The sequence below is a fragment of the Rissa tridactyla genome, chromosome Z (genome assembly GCF_028500815.1).
Source record: "Rissa tridactyla isolate bRisTri1 chromosome Z, bRisTri1.patW.cur.20221130, whole genome shotgun sequence".
NCBI lineage: Eukaryota > Metazoa > Chordata > Aves > Charadriiformes > Laridae > Rissa > Rissa tridactyla.
This window is the reverse complement of record NC_071497.1, coordinates 62324003-62342016: the sequence shown is the minus strand read 5'-3', so window position 1 is coordinate 62342016 and position 18014 is coordinate 62324003. Positions and strand designations below refer to the sequence as shown.

The 18014-nt window shown below is 43.3% G+C and overlaps 1 protein-coding gene across 5 annotated transcripts in view; it reads left to right on the top strand.

Annotated features, from left to right (window-relative positions):
* SERINC5 (serine incorporator 5) overlaps positions 1-18014 on the top strand; it is a 55248-nt gene that overhangs the window by 27866 nt on the left and 9368 nt on the right. For 2 of the 5 annotated variants that reach the window (XR_008463797.1, XR_008463796.1), the window contains exons 8-12: positions 2311-2437; positions 4055-4121; positions 6926-6965; positions 7645-7792; positions 8093-9930. Coding sequence is in view for 2 of the 5 variants with exons in the window: in XM_054185514.1 (XP_054041489.1) it covers positions 2311-2437; positions 4055-4121; positions 6926-6965; positions 7645-7792; positions 8093-8240 (530 nt within the window). In the remaining 3 variants the exon portion in view is untranslated. Of the gene's footprint in view, positions 1-2310; positions 2438-4054; positions 4122-6925; positions 6966-7644; positions 7793-8092; positions 17820-18014 lie in introns of those variants that run through there. The other 3 variants (XM_054185514.1, XM_054185515.1, XR_008463798.1) reach the window with 2 other exon arrangements.

Here is an 18014-nt window from a genome sequence, read left to right as displayed (position 1 = left end):
CATACAAATGTATTTTAGAGCTAAGAAGGAGAACCAGACAGTATTTAGATGGAAGATTTACTTACAGAATTTAAGCAGTGGTTTTGAATGAATATAGAAGTTACTTTAGAAGGCATCTGAATTACTCATAAGACTTGACACAGTGTAAAAAAATGAAGAAAAAAGGGGAAGAAGGGGATGTATGGCATTAAGTCATTGGTCTCGTGTTGTTTCATGCTTGTGACAGTCAAAGACTTCAGCAGTTAAGTGAATGCTCTAATTCTTCATCTTTGTATTGCAAGTGTGATTATTGCATTTGTCAGAGTATGCATCGCACACACTCTCTCAGACCTCGTGAATGAGATGGAGATGTTCCTCCTTGTCTTCCCAGGCCAGAGAACTCTCTTGGTTGTCATCTGCTCTTAGAGAGGCTCCTTTCTCCCCTGTATGTGTGATAAGACTCTCACGCTGGCCTGTGCAGCTTTTACAGGGGCATGTGTTGGAGAATGTATGGGGTGCTGGCACTTATTAAGCTGTCCTATGCTGTGTCACTCAGATTTACCATGAACTTACCTAATGTTGACTCATTCCTCAAGGAAGGACTCTCAAAATGACCATCTTGCAAATCAGCCTCTTTGCAAACCAGGCTTGAAGAAAATGCAAGCTGCAAGTATTTATTTGCAACACCCAAAAATCAGAGTTGTAAATGTCTTCAGAAGGAATGGGCAAACAGAAGGTAATGTCTGTTGCACCTGTGCTTATCACAGCACGCCTTAGCTTTTTGGAGACAGACTTAGCGAAAAGGCCTGCTGAACTGTGGAGCAGCCTTGCTGCAGATATGTCCCTGATGGGCACAGGTCGGTGATTCTGCACATGTGTTCGTGTGTCCAAAGATGAGCAACAAAACTGGTGTGGGATCTAGAGCTGAGGGAGCTGGGGCTGTTTATCCTGGAGAAAAGAAGGCTGAGGGGAAACCTTATCGCTCTCTACAAATACCTGAAAGGAGGTTGTAGCGAGGTGGGGGTCAGTGTCTTCTCCCAAGTAACAAGTGATAGGACAAGAGGAAACAGCCTCAAGTTGTGCCAGGGGAATTTTAGGTTGAATATTAGGAAAAATTTCTTCATCAAAAGGGTTGACAAGCATTGGGACAGGCTGCCCAGGGAAGTGGTTGAGTCACCGTCCCTGGAGATATTTAAAATACGTGTAGATGTGGCATTTAGGGACATATTTTAGTGGTGAAATTGGCCGTGTTAGGTTTATGGTTGCACTTGGTGATCTTAAAGGTCTTTTACAACCTTGCTTCTGTGATTCTATAAAGGCTTGTTACTCCTTCTTTTTCTCCCACTTCTGTTCTGTCCCTGCTGTTTGTGCAGCCCTGCACGTCCACCAAAGTCCTCCCCCACCAGGTCAGGGGACTGACTTTGAGCTTATTTTTAACCTGCGTGTAGCCTTTGCTGCATTTTGCCCTCTGCCCCTACAACAGTTGTGCTGTCCCAGTGGGGATGCAGAGTGGCTGCTGTAAGGAAAAGAGATGGAAACACAGTTTGGCTTAAACAGCATTGGCTCAGAAAGCTCTTGATGTGAGATAAGGTGAGATAAGCTGTAATCTCTTGCTTTGGCGTGAGGCTGTAGGCAAAGCAGGCTTAAAGCTCTGCTTTGCTTTGACCTCAAACAAACACCAAAAAGCCAGATGCACCTTAGAACATCTAGGACTGAACTGGTTTCATTTTGGGGACCTAGAAGTAGTATTTTCGTAGATGTTAAGATGAAATCTTACCTGGAACCTAAAAGTAGTATTTGCTGAGATGTTAGGATAAAATCTTGCTTTTAACTGGTGCATCTCCTTTTCTTTGGTCTTCTGCATATCAGTCTGAGAAGAGGCAGCTACACACCACCTTTTTTCACTGACTATGCATTTCATAGTTGTCCTCAAGGCACCCCGCTGTCAAAGAAACTTGTGGTCTCAGGTCTGTACTATCTCCGTGTCATACAGCTCTGTAGAGTGGGTAAAGTGTTGGTAAACTTTGAACTTACTATTTCTTAGTTCACCAGACAATCTTTTTCCTTGTTTGTCTGCTCTGGTCAAGCAAGAAATTTTAGTACCCTACCAAGTTGCGTTTTTGTTTTGCCAAAAACACAGAATCTCCCAGGTCAGATTTACAGAATTTTTTTCTTTTGATCTTTTAAAAGATAGGTAGAAACCACTGAAATGTACCTACCCAGTGTCTGAAGTAATAAAAATATTTTGCTGAAAACCTTCAGCCTGAAGACTACTTCGAAATGCAGTGAAATGAGCTTTGCTAATTGTTCTGTTTCTTTTGTTTTGCGAAGTCCTGGATGAAAACAATCAGAACATCACAATCTGTGTCCCTGAATTTAGCCAAGGCCTGCACAGAGATGAAAACCTGGTTACTGGCCTGGGTACAACCATTTTGTTTGGCTGCATTTTATACTCTTGGTAAGTCTGAGGGTTTGCAGTTGCCTCACTGTAGATGCAATGTTGTGGTCCGACTACCAAAGGCTTACAGCATGCCTCATGCAGACAAAGTAACAGGGAGAAGTGGGGTAGAACTGAGCTGGAAGGTTCATATTCTCCTTAGTTTCAGAATGGTTAGATGTTCTAGCCAAAAATGTTCAACAAGATAATATGATTTTTGAAACAAATGTATTTCATTAAAACAGAATAGAACAATTTATGTCTGAAAGTGGAGGGAAAAAAATTCCAGCTGTCCATGATCCCAAACAGTCTCGGGGTGCTTTGATTCTGTATTTACTCTTTTTATAAGAAAAACTCTGTGCAGTTATGTCCATCTAAAAAAGCTATCTGGAATTTCTGTAGCCTCCTGGCAGAGTCTATGGCTGTTCCTTGAGGGTCTTTAAAACAAACAAAACTGTTTGGGAGGGTTTAGGGCTTTCTATGAACAAGTGATGAGCGCAGAAGTGCCATCAGGATTTGCCAGCGATCTCCTGCTCTAAAAAAATCTGTTTGTGCCCATATAGTTGTGATGGTCACCGTATATTATTGCAGCTCACATCAACAAATTAAGTCATGGCCCGGGATGGGGAGCAGGGGAGATGCTGATGGTTGAAAGGTGATGTATCACTGGTTTTGGCTGTGGGGGCTGTTTCAGTCTACTTCAAAATTCACATACTGAAACTCCTTCATAATTTTGAATTGAAACCGAGAAACTTTTTGAGGAGGTACTGCAGCTACTCTTCTGCTATCAAACATGCATATGTGCTCCGTTTAATTCTAATATCAAATATATGTATATCATGTCGTGGATCTAGTTCATATTAGAACAGTATTTCCAGTGCCTCAGGAAGGTGTTTAAGGAATGCAGGCAACCTGCACGTAGCCTGCAGGGGAAGTGCGCCACGTAGCTGGGGAGATGAGAAGGCCTTCAAGGGGAATGTTTTGAAGTATTGCTTACTAAGGCTCAGTGTGTACAGCAAAACATTAACACGCGTCTCCCTGTGGGTAATGGGAACTTTGCATTACACATGCTGAAAGGGGAAGACTGGGCAAGAAGTGTTTCTAACCAGAAGAAACCAGAAAGGATTCCCCACACACAACTACAGTCATGCAAGAAACTGATTTCCAGCAACTGGTACACTGACAATAGTGGTTGGTAATTTACTTTTGAAAACTGACTGCTGCCAGTGACCTGTTACTTTGCTGGCAAAGGCTTTACAGAAATACTGAGCCAAAGTTATGGCTGTGAAGTTAATATAAAAGCATTGGTTCTGCACAGCAGGGGAGATCTCTTCTGAATTGCAAATTGGAGCGCTTAGCTGTTTGCTCCTGTCTGATGGTGATGAATTCACCACTTTTCAGGAGTGACCTACTTTTAAGCTGGTGATTCAGGCTGAGTTGGCCAGTGGCCGTCTGTCAGGCTGGTTTATACTCGTGCAGAACAAACTTTCCACGTGCTTAGTGTTGATGCTATATCCGGGCAAATCCTTAGCTTAGATATGAGAGTAGACTATTTATGTTTGCTGTGGTGTTGAAAAATTGCCCTGTTGGGCTTATACTTAAACCGAGGGTTTTGACACTGTCTTCATTTGCTTCTAGTTTGACCTCAACAACACGTGCAAGCTCAGAGGCACTGAAGGGAATATATGCAACACCTGAAACTGAAGTGAGTTCTGCTTCCTCCCACAGGATTTCTGTGCAGACTTCCTCATCTGCTTTTCTTGCTGTTGTTTTCATGGCTAAGTAATCTGTAATTAGGTGAAAACAAAAGCTTGTTCATAGCATGCCTGCTACGTGCCTCTGGGTATGGACTCATCAGAACACTTATCCGCATTGGCCCTTCTGCTTCTCTTGCTGGTCCCGTGGAGGTGCCGTTATGTACTCAAATAAATTGCTGCCCTTGCATTTTATTTAACATCCTGCAGACTTCCTGTAAATCTTGTGCTCCACACAAGCTCGTGTCCTCTCAGTCTGCTGGGAATCGATCAGATAAAGAAGTGGAGGCATTCTTGAGCATTTTCAGTCCTGGTTGCCTTTGTTCTCATAGCAACTGACTATGATCCCAAGTTCCCATCTCTTATTTTTATTTCCACACATAAGTACTTCCTTTCTTTTTGCCTATAATTTAATAATCCCTGTTTCAGCCGTACAGGTTTCTTCATTCCACCTTCCTACTTCTTGGCTTTCTTATCCTGGGAAGACCCAGAAACACTGGGAAATGAGTGGGTTTTTTTGCTCAGCTACTGATCTGTGCAGGACCTGTGCCTTCCTGCCCTGTGCTGAGGAGGGACAGGCTGCGACAGGGAGCGGGGGACCAGAGAGAAAAGAGACACCTATCAGGCCCACCCTCCTTCCTCTGCAGCGTTTCAGCCTAGGAGGTCTTGTCCACAGGGCTGCGGGCAGGTCGGGGGCGGCTGGCACAGCATGGATGCTGGATGCGGCCCCCTCACCAGGAAGGTCCGGCTCCTCTGCTGCTACGCTTGCCAACGGGATTATTTCCAGACCGTTTGGTTTTAGAGAGCCGTACAAGAGCCGCTGAACCTGAATGTAAAGAAATGGCTGGTGAAGAGCAACTAATTGCACACTGATTGCCTTCCCTGTGGCAGCGGGCCTTTGTCTCCTGGGCAGGAGCGTGAACGTAGCTCTGCGATTGCTTGTGATGCACAGAGGGTCTGTCAGCAGCTGTGCTGAAGACAACTGAGTGTCACAAGGGTCTAGTGGTATGTGTGCCAGCATTGCTAATTGCATTATTCTGTGTGAGCAAGGACTTAATAGCAACTGATTAAAAAGTTTGAGGGAACCCGGCACTTGCTTCAGAACGAGAGTGTGGCCCAAGGGGAGCTCAGTCTGGTGCTGTAGGTGAGGCTTGGCACAGCAGTAGAAAGAGACACGGAATAAGCGCTTTATTCAACTCAGCCAGTCTCTTAAAAAGAATGATCTTTTGGGGGTTTTCATGAGTTTATTAATCCAATGAGTACATGTAATTGTGGATATGCAGGATAAAAACTTGTTTTGATGTTTCTGTTGGACACATTACCTTAAAGGCTTACTATCTGATTTTTGAGGGTGTTAGGAAAACTTGCAACTAGCACATGCCGATCAAGGGGAAAGGCTAAAATGTAAAGTATAGAATTACAAGGGTAAATATTCATGTGCATGAGGTGTCCCAGCCAAATTGGGGGATCCCAAATATGGTTTTGCACAGGGTCCTTATACCCTTCCAAGCATGATTTGACTAATCACTAACACCCAGACCACCATTTAGTAGTTATAGTAAAATTTTGCAAAGCAACTGTTTTTTTGCAGCATTCTTGCTTCTTGCCTGTTGATCCAGACATCCCCGGAGTCAGTCTTGCAATAGTAATTTACCTACAATGCTGCGAGGGCTTCAAAGATGTGTTAGAGGGACTAGGATGCTGGCATTATCTTGGTTGTCCAGGGGTACCTTTTGTCCTTCGTGGACAGCTCTAAGCTTCCAAGAAGCAAAGCCCTTATTTCCAGGGCTGGGCTCTCCTTTAGTTTGTTTTACTTAAGTTTGTACAATACAAAAGTCTCCAGTAAAGCTCCACTACCTCATTACATCGCAGTGTATACAATGAACTAATATATGTTAACAAAGTTAATACACTTTCATACTATAAAGACTGATTGATATAGTGGTTAGGAAAGAGAATTTTCCTAACAGGGTTCATTGTTTCCGTCAGACCACAGCCAAAATAAATCCCAGAGTAGAATTTTATCAGAGCAGATAATGGTGGTGGTGCAGTACAGAAAGTGCTGACTTGTACTGTGGTCTGCTGCAGAAAATGCACTTAATTATATGTTTATTGGATGGTCAGCACCCTTTTTCCCCATTTACTTTACCACTCAACACAAGAAGTGTCAATTTCAGCTTTCCTTTTTCCATTAGTTAAAAAAAATTAAAATTTCATTTAATAAATCAGTAAAACCAGCTTTCTGCTTTTACTTATTCTGCTTTTATTCATCCTGGCTCCATTTCAGCAAATTCTTGCAAAGATAAGTACATTTCTGACTTAGGCTTGTGCAGTTGTGATTTCCAACCCATGCAGCAGGGTTTTAAAAGTTACTTATAGTTTCATTTCAGTAGAGAAATTTTTTATTTAAAAAGCACTTAGATAGAAGTCTGAAGAGGTAAGGCCCCTCTGAACACAATTTTGTCATGATTATTTGCACCAGTGTTTATATAACTTTGAGTTATGTAAAATGGATAGAGTAATTCTTTAAGAATGGTTAGTTTGCTCCAAATCTTACTGAGTAGGTTTTTCCGAAGCTTAGACGGGGCTGTTATGAACTACTTGGCAAATCCTAATTTGGGTTTTTGTGCTGGCTGGAAATAAAAACCAGACTTCTCTAAATTAGTGTCTGTAACGTAGACAGACCATCCTCACCAACAGTTCTGCTTCTTTGCTGTAGCACGGACTCTTACCCTTCCTGTTGTCTGTTCCACAGGTAGCTCGCTGCTGCTTTTGCTGCGTGCCCGAAGGAGACGGTAATTACATTCTCACTGCACAATTCACCTCACTTGTGGCTTTCACACCAAAGCCAAGAGCGTAAGGACACAGCTGCAGGTGGAGAGCTGTTTGTAGCCTCATGCAGTAGTGTATCACACTGAAGCAGCTGAAGTGGTCAAAGTTAGGCTAGGGAAGGAAGCAAGAGAGGTAACCATACCATTTTAAAACAATAAGCTAGTTAATAATTCCTTAAAGGACATTTCATTACTGCAACATAGAAAGAGTAATCCCTGCTTTTGGCATGCTTATGGGTCTAACTGGCTGCTGGGTTTTTGGCTCGGCAGCTCTGCAGGGACTGCAGTTCAGGAGTGAGTTAGGAAGGGAGTGTCCTGTTTGCAGACCTGATAGAATCAGGCTTATCAGGTTGGACTTCCCAGGAGAATGTTGTACAAGTAGAGCAATTTAAATAGCCCAAATGCTCAAAACCTAGCCAGTAGGCCAAGTAGCTGATACAAGGCAGGATTTCAGTGGCAGTCCAATTTCTTTTACTAAAGGTTTAGGCCCATGCCCTGAAGGCAAGGGAATATTCAAGAGTTGCTCTGTATGACGTTTTCCTAAATCACACCATAGATGTTTTGCTGTGTTCTTCGTGAAGGCAGCTGCTGTTTTCTGTTCTCATTAAATTTGCAAATCTTTCTTGTTTCCTGTCTCTTCTAGCTGATGCTGAAGAACGCATTGAAAAAAGGGGAGGCCAGACAGTGATTTACGATGAGAAGAAAGGCACGGTGTACAGTTATGCCTTCTTCCACTTCGTTTTCTTCTTGGCTTCGCTCTACGTGATGATGACAGTAACTCATTGGTTCCAGTAAGTGTATTTCTTTAAAGACAAGAAATTGAACGGGGAGATGTGAATGGGAATTTCTGCCATTAGTGTGTCTCCTCTTCTTAAGTAAGAAGCTGGAAGAGACATTTCAAGTCTTTCCCAGGCGATTCTTGAGCAAGACCTTGCTCTATAAAGGGCTGCTCTCCCCTGCTTTGTGTCTGGGTTAGCCTAGTTGAAGTCTGTCACTCACTTGGAAAAACTGAGGATTCTGTGGTCTGAGATAAAAATAGTGAGTTTATTGCCGCCTCTTTTTTTTTTTTTTTTTTTTTTCCTTCTTAACAGTTATGAAAGCGCTCAGATTGAAAAATTCTTCACCGGAACCTGGTCCATCTTCTGGATTAAGATGGTCTCCTGTTGGGTTTGTGTCTGTCTGTACTTATGGACTCTTATTGCTCCACTCTGTTGCCCAACCAGAGACTTCTCAGTGTGAACACTCAGAAGCTCCTTCTGCCTTTTTCTTTTTTTTTTTTTTCTGTTACAAATAATACAACAGTCATTTTGTAATGAGGAAACACCTGTTGCCCACTTATCATAGTGTACCAGTTAGTAACTTTTTAGTCAGACTAAACAAATGATCAAAGACTTTTTTACCTTTTTTAGTTGTTACGAACAAGCATCACCCAAGGGAACAAATCTGTTCCGAAACTTTGTAACGCTGATGTGTGGAGTGCAGGTAACACAGTTGTTGCATGAACTGGAATAAGTGAAATCCTTTTCAAATAACTGACAATCCTTCTTTGGCTTCATTGGCAAGAAAAGAAAAAATCATGGTGCAGATGTGTCTTCTTCCTTCCTGTGAATGTTGGATATCTTCTAGCAAATATGCATTCCTTTTTATAGTCTTTTATTAACTGTGTCTTTTACAGTTTGCAGTGATGATTTGGACTGCTGTTTTGTACAGCATATAATTCTTTTAAATAGTATCCAGATAATTTTTTTCCGAAAACGTAACTAAATATTTCTGTAGAAATAGAGAATATGTAAGAATTTGACTGCCAAAGCATCTACTAAAAATTGTTTATCTAAATATTAAATATATTAAGTTATTTTATACCTAGATTGAGAAAGGAATGTACCAATGATAATAGAGTATTTATTCTATTATAACTTTAAAAGGCACCTGAATATTTTATGCAATTCAGATCTGGTCCAGTTGTTAACAGAAGGGGAGTTCTACACAAAAATTCTTAAACTCTGAATTTTGTCCAACATTGCTTTGCCAGCTCACTTAAACTGCAAGTTGTGTGTACTGCACAGGGATTTAAGATACGGTACATTCTTTGTTCAGAATGTTTGCTGTTGAGAAAATGAAAATGCTATATTACAGGAGCGCTGCCAGTTGCTGTTAAATTTAAAAGTGGAGTGCTCATTTACTTTTCTGCCTTGCTGTTTGAACTTGCGTCTAAAGAACTCCCAGGATTTTCAGTTCTGTTTCCATTACTAATTTTATAATATTTTAAATGCAGTGATGGTCAGAAAAGGACTATATATAGTACGTCATCTTTCTTTTCTGCCTGTGTGTTGGTTGGAAAGTATTCTTTCTAACTGCTATATTTTTATACTCCTCTGTTGATGTTTTGCTGTTGGGATGGGAGTTAGCCAACCAGTCCATTAATGGAGACTAAACTTCTTTTGGAGAGCTCCTATTGCAAGCAGTGGGGTTAGCAGTCAGAAAAACAAAACCAGAAGACATAAATGTAACAGCAGCTGCCTTAGTACAAATGACTGACTTGACAATATTAAATGGTACCATGTCACTTTTATTTGCTCTAAGCAGATGATTTGGTGGTAGAACAACAGCTCAGATGCCCTAAGTGCTGAATAAGGTTGAACCCACTATAGTTATCTACATTCCAGTGGGATGAATTTGAATTTGGTAGTCCCAGAGGTTTTGTCTTCTCTGTCTTTCTATATATATACACATATGATGTGAAATATGCAGGATATTAACAAATCAGCCAATTTAGCAGTGCTTTTTTGAAACAGGATTGAGCCTTAAGTCTTCACCCAATGCTTTCTGCAAAACAAAGAAAAGCACAACATAGAGGCCAATGAGATGGCCAAGGTATCTGCATGCCGTATTTGTTCTGTTGCAATAATCAATGAATAACGCATACCTGGTGAGTAATTCTAAAATAACAGATCTCTGTCTGCTCTTGTTTTCATTACCATTTTTAGCTTGTTGCTATGTTATCCTAGGGCTTCTGTCCTGCTTGGAGCTTGCTAGGGGTGTGATCTTCCCAGCCCCATACACTCTTACCTCAAACGAAATCTACAGGTCTGCAGTCCTGTATACTTATGCCTCCTACCCCAGTGTTAAGGAGCTTCAAAATACATCTGTCATGAGATCTGAGGGAAGGAGGATTCTGTCCAGAGGTGACTCTCTTGCTGTTCTTCTGCTTGTTTGCGTCTAGGGAAAAAAAAAGCAGTTGAAGCTTAGCTTTGACATTGAGTTAGAAAAGCAACAAATCGCTCTGGAGGAGGCAGCAGGTTTTTTTCTTTCCTTTTGCTTCTGCTGGGAGGTTCTGATCTTGCCAAGAGCTCTGCTAGGATGGGGGCCTGTCAGTGTGTCTCTGCCTGCATTTGGAGTCCAGCCATGCAGATCCTTCTGCAGCAGAGAAAGGCCTTTGTTAATGCATTCGCAATCTAGAAGCCTTTATCTGTCCCATCTCTAAGATAAGAGCTTATGGGCTGTGCAATGATGACTAACAGTTGTCCCACCTAACTCATTGCAGCTATTCTGACAAACAATCTCAATCCAGTGTTAGAGCTGTGAGCTGCAGTTGAGATAGTCCAGGCTCTTGCTCCTCCTTGGCGAACGCTGCTCCCTAAAGTATAGAGGCTCGCAGGAGTTGCTTTCTAGTGCTGTATGTACTATGTAGTATGTACTGTGAGAAACCAACCATGTTTTTTTAAAAAATTATAGTGTTTTTGATAAGAGAACTATCTGGGCAAGGAGCTCTACAGAAGGCATGCACTATGTCAAGTTATAAGGCAGGGAATGGTAACCGTTCTCTGGTTCTGATAGCAGGCACCCCAATCACAAATGTGGATGATCATAGAATACCAGGTTGGAAGGAACCTCAAGGATTATCTGGTCCAACCTTTCTTGGCAAAAGCACAGTCTAGACAAGATGGCCCAGCACCCTGTCCAGCTGAATCTTAACAGTGTCCAATGTTGGGGAATCCACCACTTCCCTGGGGAGATTATTCCAATGGCTGATTGTTCTCATCATGGAAAATTTTCCTGTTGTGTCCAATAAGAGTCTCCCCAGAAGTAACTTGTACCCATTACCCCTCGTCTTTTCCATGGGATTCCTTGTAAAAAGGGAGTCTCCATTGTCTATGTAGCCACCCTTTAAAGACTGGGACATGGTGATAAGGCCTCCCCTAAGCCTTCTTTTCTCAAGGCTGAACAAAGCCAGTTCTCTCAGCCTTTCCTCATACGGCAGCCTACCAGTCTTTTGAGCATCTTTGTGGCCCTTCTCTGGGCCCTCTCCAGCCTGTCTGCGTCTTTTTTGCATAGCAGGGATCAAAACTGAACACAGTATTCCAGGTGTGGCCTGACAAGCACTGAGTAGAGTGGGATAACAACTTCTTTATCTCTGCTGGTGATGCCCTTGTTGATGCAACCCAGCATCCTGTTGGCTTTCTTTGCCACAGCAGCACACTGTTCACTCATAGTGAGCTTGTTGTCCACCAGGACTCCCAGGTCCCTCTCCAAAGAGCTGTTCCCCATCTGGGTGGATCCCAGCCTGTGCTGCATTCCTGGATTATGTTTGTCCCAGGTGCAAGACCATACACTTGTCCTTGTTGAACTTCACAAGGTTCACCCACTCTTCCAGCCTATCCAGGTCTTCCTGCAGGGTGGCTCTTCCTTCCGACATGTCCACTTCCCCACTCAGTTTGATGTCATCAGTAAAATTCATCAAGGTACACTTGATCCCATTATCCAGATCACTTATGAAGATACTAAACAGCGCTGGGCCCCAATATTGATCCCTGGGGGACCATACTTGTGACAGTTTGACAGTTTGAAAAGGAGCTATTTACCACCACCCCTGGGTGCAACCTGTCAGCCCATTCCCACCCATGGCACAGACCACTTGTCTAGACCGTAATGCATCAGTTTCTCTAGGAGGAGGCTGTGGGGAACCGTGTCGAAAGCCTTGGAGAAATCCAGGTAGAAAACGTCCCCTACTCACCCCTCATCAACCGAGCAGGTTACTTTGTCATAGAAGGCAACCACATTTGTCAAGCACGATTTGCTCTTGGTGAATCCATGCTGGCTTTTCCCAATCACGTGCTTCACTTGACTTGTGATAGCCCCCCGGAGGATTTGTTCCATAATTTTCCCAGGGACTAAAGTACAACTGATGAACCTATAGTTTCCTGGACCCTTCTTTAAGCCCTTCTTGTAGATGGGCTACATTAGCCTTCTTCCAGTCTTCTGGGACGTCCCCTGATGTCCACGACTTCTCAAACATTGTGGAGAGCACCCTCACAATCATAGAATCATAGAATTATACAGTCATAGAATGTGTTGGGTTGGAAGGGACCTTTAAAGGTCATCTAGTCCAACCCCCCTGCAGTAAGTAGGGACATCTTCAACTAGATCAGGTTGCTCAGAGCCTCATCAAGCCTGGCCTTGAATGTCTCCAGGGATGGGGCCTCCACCACCTCTCCGGGCAACCTGTTCCAGTGTCTCACCACCCTCATTGTAAAGAACTTCTTCCTAATGTCTAATCTAAACCTACCTTGCTCTAGTTTAAAACCATTGCCCCTCGTCCTATCACTACGTGCCCTTGCAAACAGCCCCTCCCCAGCTTTCCTGTAGGCCCCCTTCAGGTACTGGAAGGCCGCTATAAATTTTCCCAGGAGCCTTCTCTTCTCCAGGCTGAACAACCCCAACTCTCTCAGCCTGTCCTCATAGGAGAGGTGCTCCAGCTCTCTAATCATCTTCGTGGCCCTCCTCTGGACCCGCTCCAACAGGTACACGTCCTTCTTGTGCTGAGGGCTCCAGAGCTGGATGCAGCACTCCAGGTGGGGTCTCACCAGAGCAGAGTAGAGGGGGAGAATCGCCTCTCTCGATCTGCTGGCCACGGTTCTTTTGATGCAGCCCAGGATGCGATTGGCGTTCTGGGCTGCAAGCGCTCATTGTTGGCTCATGTCCAGCTTTTCATCCCCGAGTACGCCCAAGTTCTTTTCCGCAGGGCTACTCTCCATCACATCATCCCCCAGCCTGTATTGATAGTGAGGATTCTCCCAACCCAAGTGTAGCACCTTGCACTTGGCCCTGTTGAACTTCATAAGTTTGCTTGGGCCCGCCTCTCTAGCCCGTCCAGGTCCCTCTGGATGACATCCCATCTCTCTGGCCTGTCAACTACACCACTCAGCTTGGTGTCGTCAGCAAACTTGCTGAGGGCGCACTTGATCCCAGTGTCTAAATCATTGATGAAGATACTGAACAGCACTGTTCCCAGTACGGATCCCTGAGGGACACCATTTGTCACCCCTCTCCAACTGGACATTGAGCCATTGACCACTACCCTCTGGATGCAACCATCCAGCCAGTTCCTTATCCACCAAACAGTCCACCCATCAAACCTGTATCTCTCCAACTTAGAGAGAAGGGTGTTGTGATCTCTTAATGCCCTCAGGTGGATAGTGTCAGGGCCCCTTGATTTGCAGGGGTCACTGCAAATAGTTCACATACCAGCTCTTCCTTCACTGATGGTGGGTCTGTGTTTGCATCAACTTGGATTGTTGTTCCCAAGGCCTGGGGCCCAACAGTGGTGGTAGAGATGGAGGTGAAGAAACCAAGTTGTTTGCAATGGCGTGTTACCACTTTGGACCCTGCCCCCCGAGTCCTTTAGTTTAAAGCCCACCTCACCAAGCTGGCCAGCCTGCTGCCAAAGATTCCCTTGGCTTTTCTAGACAGGTGGATCCCATCCCTCCCTAGCAGGTTATAGTCATCGAAGAATGTCCCGTTGTCATAAAAGACAAAACCCTCACAATGACACTAGCCACGAAGCCAGAAGTTGATTTGCATTATATGTCTCTTTCTGGCTGCATCCTTTCCTCTAACTGATCTTAGTACTTATGTTGGCCAATGGATGTTCATAGTTGTTTACAAAAATAGTTATTTTATGTAGGCAGTATCTGCTTGCGTAAGGACTTTCTGCACCTCCTCATACTCATTTCTATTATAGTTTGTATTTATAGAAATAGGTTTTGCACAGAGAAAACAGGGTTGGAAGGGGAAAGCCCACAATGAGGCACAAGTCCATTCTTCTTCCACAGCACTCACCTCACCGAGTTGCTCCTTCCTCCTTCCTTTCCACCAACTATTGACCTTAAGCATCCAGATCTGTGCATGCACATAGGGTGGGAATGGGGCAGTGCCTGACTACACTGCTTTGTCTGCTTCTGAGCAAAGGTTGTGGGAAAATAACTTTGAGGCCCTGTGTGTCCATGCTGTGTCCCTAGATGCAGCTATGGATCTCTGGGCCTTTCTAAGGAATCAGTAGCTGGTGGCACCTGGGTGTGCAAAGTCTCTCATTCCTCAGTGAGGCATGGCTTCCTGCTGGCCAGGCAAATGTTACAGCCTTAGCACTCGCTGTAAAATCTGTACTGTAAACTTCCATGTGCAACTACTTAGTAAAATCCTGGGCTAAGGTTTAGGATTCAAATGCCCAGTTCATAGATTCCAAATAGTTCAGGCAAATGAACTTTTGAAACCTTTTTAGAAGTGCCTTCATACCTCTTGCTGTGATAGCTGATAATTCAGGTGGCACTGGAACTGGAGAACCTGAACTGAGCCTGTGACTGGGTGATGCTGCCTTGTACGTTACACCGGTGTGTACAAGACACAGCCAGACCCATGGTGCATGTGGAAGACCAAATAATCTGTGCTTGACAAACCTCTGGCGGTGGGACTGCTTCAGTTATTACTGCGCAGTGGAAGACGAACTGGGAAAACTCACAAATAGCCTGATGCTTTTGTAAATAAACAACTAGTTGTTGCTTACATCTACATTTTAAATTGTAAAAGGTTAACTTTCTGTCCCCATATCTGAAAGTGCAGGTAACTGCTCTGCTTGAGGCGGTGGTTAGCTGTGCGGTGTCTGTCCTGCCTTGTGCCACGATTGTTCATTGAATTTGTTCCCAGACGTAAGTGGAGCGGTGCAGCGTTTCTGGCTCCGAGTATTTTTGGGCTGTGTGATGTGAGGAAGCTGCTGTTCTCTGGTCTTCCTGTCTTTGTAACAAGTCCTCTCCTAAGTTTCCTCTAGTTAAACTTGAATTCGAATTAATGCTTAATGGATTCTTGGAGGAAGAGACCGTGTTAACAGAAGTTAGTCCTGCTGGGAAAGTGAAACCATTTTATTGGCGTTTTCCTACTTTTTCAAATTTGCTATCATAAGAAGGGTTATTTGGAACCTCCCTGCTGCGCTGCTGTCTGAGACTGGAACAATTTTTGTTTTTCTTATGAAGGCATCCGAGAGCCGCAATCGTGACTGGTTCTTGTTTGGGGTAAAATCAATAGGACGGGCTCGGAGAGCAAGTCTCTGAATCCCAGTAGCTGGACTAACAAATGAGGCCATAAAACCTTACGAAGAATGTGTGGAAAGCAGATGGATATGCTTGTTTGCTGTTTACCACCTAGTTCCTCAAAGCGTGCAGGCAGCCCTTGCAGCTGGATGCCAACTAAGGAACTCCACTGTGATCGCACATCAGAGTTATTACATGTTTGTGATACTCTTAGCTTTGTACTTCAAGCATTTCCATGAGGTTGAAAAAGCTCGTGCTTGCCCAGCTGATTTGGTAAATCCTGGCTGGGTTAGGCTACTTTCGTCTGAAACGGGTAATTCAGTGTTGCTAACGTATGCGTAGTCCAGAGAGAGGGCTTATCCCCTCACAGAATCATAAACACTGCAAGTCTATTTATTTATTTATTTTGTGTTGTAGCACCTTTTTACAAATCTAGAAGCGCTTTGAGATTATAAGCTATGCACATATAACTGCTTCATCAGCCACCGGTGCAGCCATTTCTGGGCTAGGACGTTGCTATTAATGAAGCAACCGTTGCACTTGCAAAAAAGCTGGTTTTTAACAGTTCTCTGGTGTTGACCAATGCATTGGGAAAATTTGGGAACTCACAATAGTGCTGCTTGAGCTTTGGCTTGCAGCCTACAGTGTCATGGGCACCTCTGAACAGATTGGTAACAGTAGAAATAATCCACTGACTGCTTTTAAAATATGCTGTAAAGAATTTATGATGTAAACTGTTAGGCTTTTCACCTAACTAAATTGATGAATCAAAATGCCACGAGGCTGTACCCGTGTGGCTAGATGAGCGAGATTATCTGCAGCTAGAATTTTGCTCTTGTCTTTCCTTCTGGGCTTTAGAATCAATGTCTTTTGCTTGCAGGCTGTATCTCCTCATTTTATTTGCCTTTTTCTCCTTGGATTTGTTTTTATAAAGGCATTGTAAACCTGCTTCTGCTCCCATTCTGCTCCCTGTCAAGTGGGATGTCTTTGGTGCTAGAAACCAGCAAAGACTTCTTTGCCAGGTCTTGCCAATCCTTACCTTTTTATAGCAGGACAACCTGCAGCGTCGAAGCAAAGTCAAGGATCATAATTTCTTACATGGGTCGGTTTTCCTCTATGAAAACTGCTCCTTTGTTTTCTGAAGTGGCCTACAAGTTCTTGTGGGAGGAAAACACATAATCAGCGCTGTGACATGTTACTTAGTGTTTTCAATTTTGTAAACAGTAGTTCCAACTGAGTGTTTCACGTGACTGTACAAGGGAATGCCAGGGGTCAAGCACTTAGAAAGCTTTGGCTTTCTGTGCTCGTAACAGGATGCGTAGCTTGGGAACTGGTACGTCTCTGCATTTTCATCATCCTGGCGGCAGAATGCCCGAGTGCCCCAGGATGGCGATGCAGACACACTACCCAGGGTTTGAAGTAGAAACTTCGGGATACTGGCATGACAGCTGCTTTCTAATGCCCAAAGAAACTCAGTAGGTTTCAAGTAGCTCTTAAATCCAGTTTTGTTTTGTTTTTTTTTCTCAAACCTGGTTTCATTCCACACCTGTTCAATAATGATATTTTTTACAAGTTGGAATTTATTTCAGATATAAGCCACGTTGGCTCCCCCCCGATAGCCAGTGTCTGATAGCTGCCAGTGCCGTAGCGTACAGCCGTTTGCACAAAGTTCTTCAGAGCCACAGTCGTCAGCTTTGAAACTGCTCCAGCAGCTTAAAGCTTCCAGGGCTTTTGCTCGCCAGAGCTGCGGGGTGCAGCACTGCAGCCGCGCTTTTGCCAAAGAAGCCTCGGTGTGAAGCCAAGAAGAATTTTGGAAACCTATGGGGATATATGTCTTATACTGTAGCTCTTTTTTTCCTCGTACTGATAGATGTCCAGGTGCTTAGGTGTCGTTGGACACCCATGCAAACTTAAAGAGAGGAGAATTAACTTTCAGAGAAAATTGTTCAACTTGTCATATACGAGATAAGGAAATACTTACTGGGAACATGTAGGTTCACTGCCATCTTTCTGTTTACCACCAATGGGTGGTGTTCAGTCTCGTATATGCCATGTTCGAAAACTGGATGCAAAGTAGTCAAAACGTAAACACTTTTTCTTAATGGTGAGGGGTTTTTAATTAGTCTTTTTCAAGGTTCTTAATATCTCAAGGGAACTTTTTGATGTGTATGTGTGGTTTTATTTTATTAAGCTGTAGTCTGGTGAAGTGGAGGTTTGCTAGTTTATTTAACATTTTTTGCGAGTGTTGTGATCTGTAGTAACTGTAACACTTTGACTTTTAAGGGTTGGTAAAGATTTCAGAATTGTAAGATCTAAATTGTAAAATAGTCAACAGCTTTGCCTTTTTAAAGCATGTTAACAGTTTTTATGGATAGATACTTCCTTTTGTATACTGAGTGAATGTATTGTTATAGATTTAATGTTTAATGGACCAATAAAGTTTTTCTTACATTTAAAATTAATTGTTGTGATATATAAAAGTTGAAAATCGACTCATTCTAGGAGAAACTTTAAAAATATGTCAGTATATGAGCTAAGCGGTTACTGAGCTAATAAAAGTAAGTTGGTTGACCTTTTTTGTTCACTACATTTGGATGTTGTTTAACCAAAAAAAAAAATGTTGGCCTGTGGAATATTACAGGGCTTCGCTGTC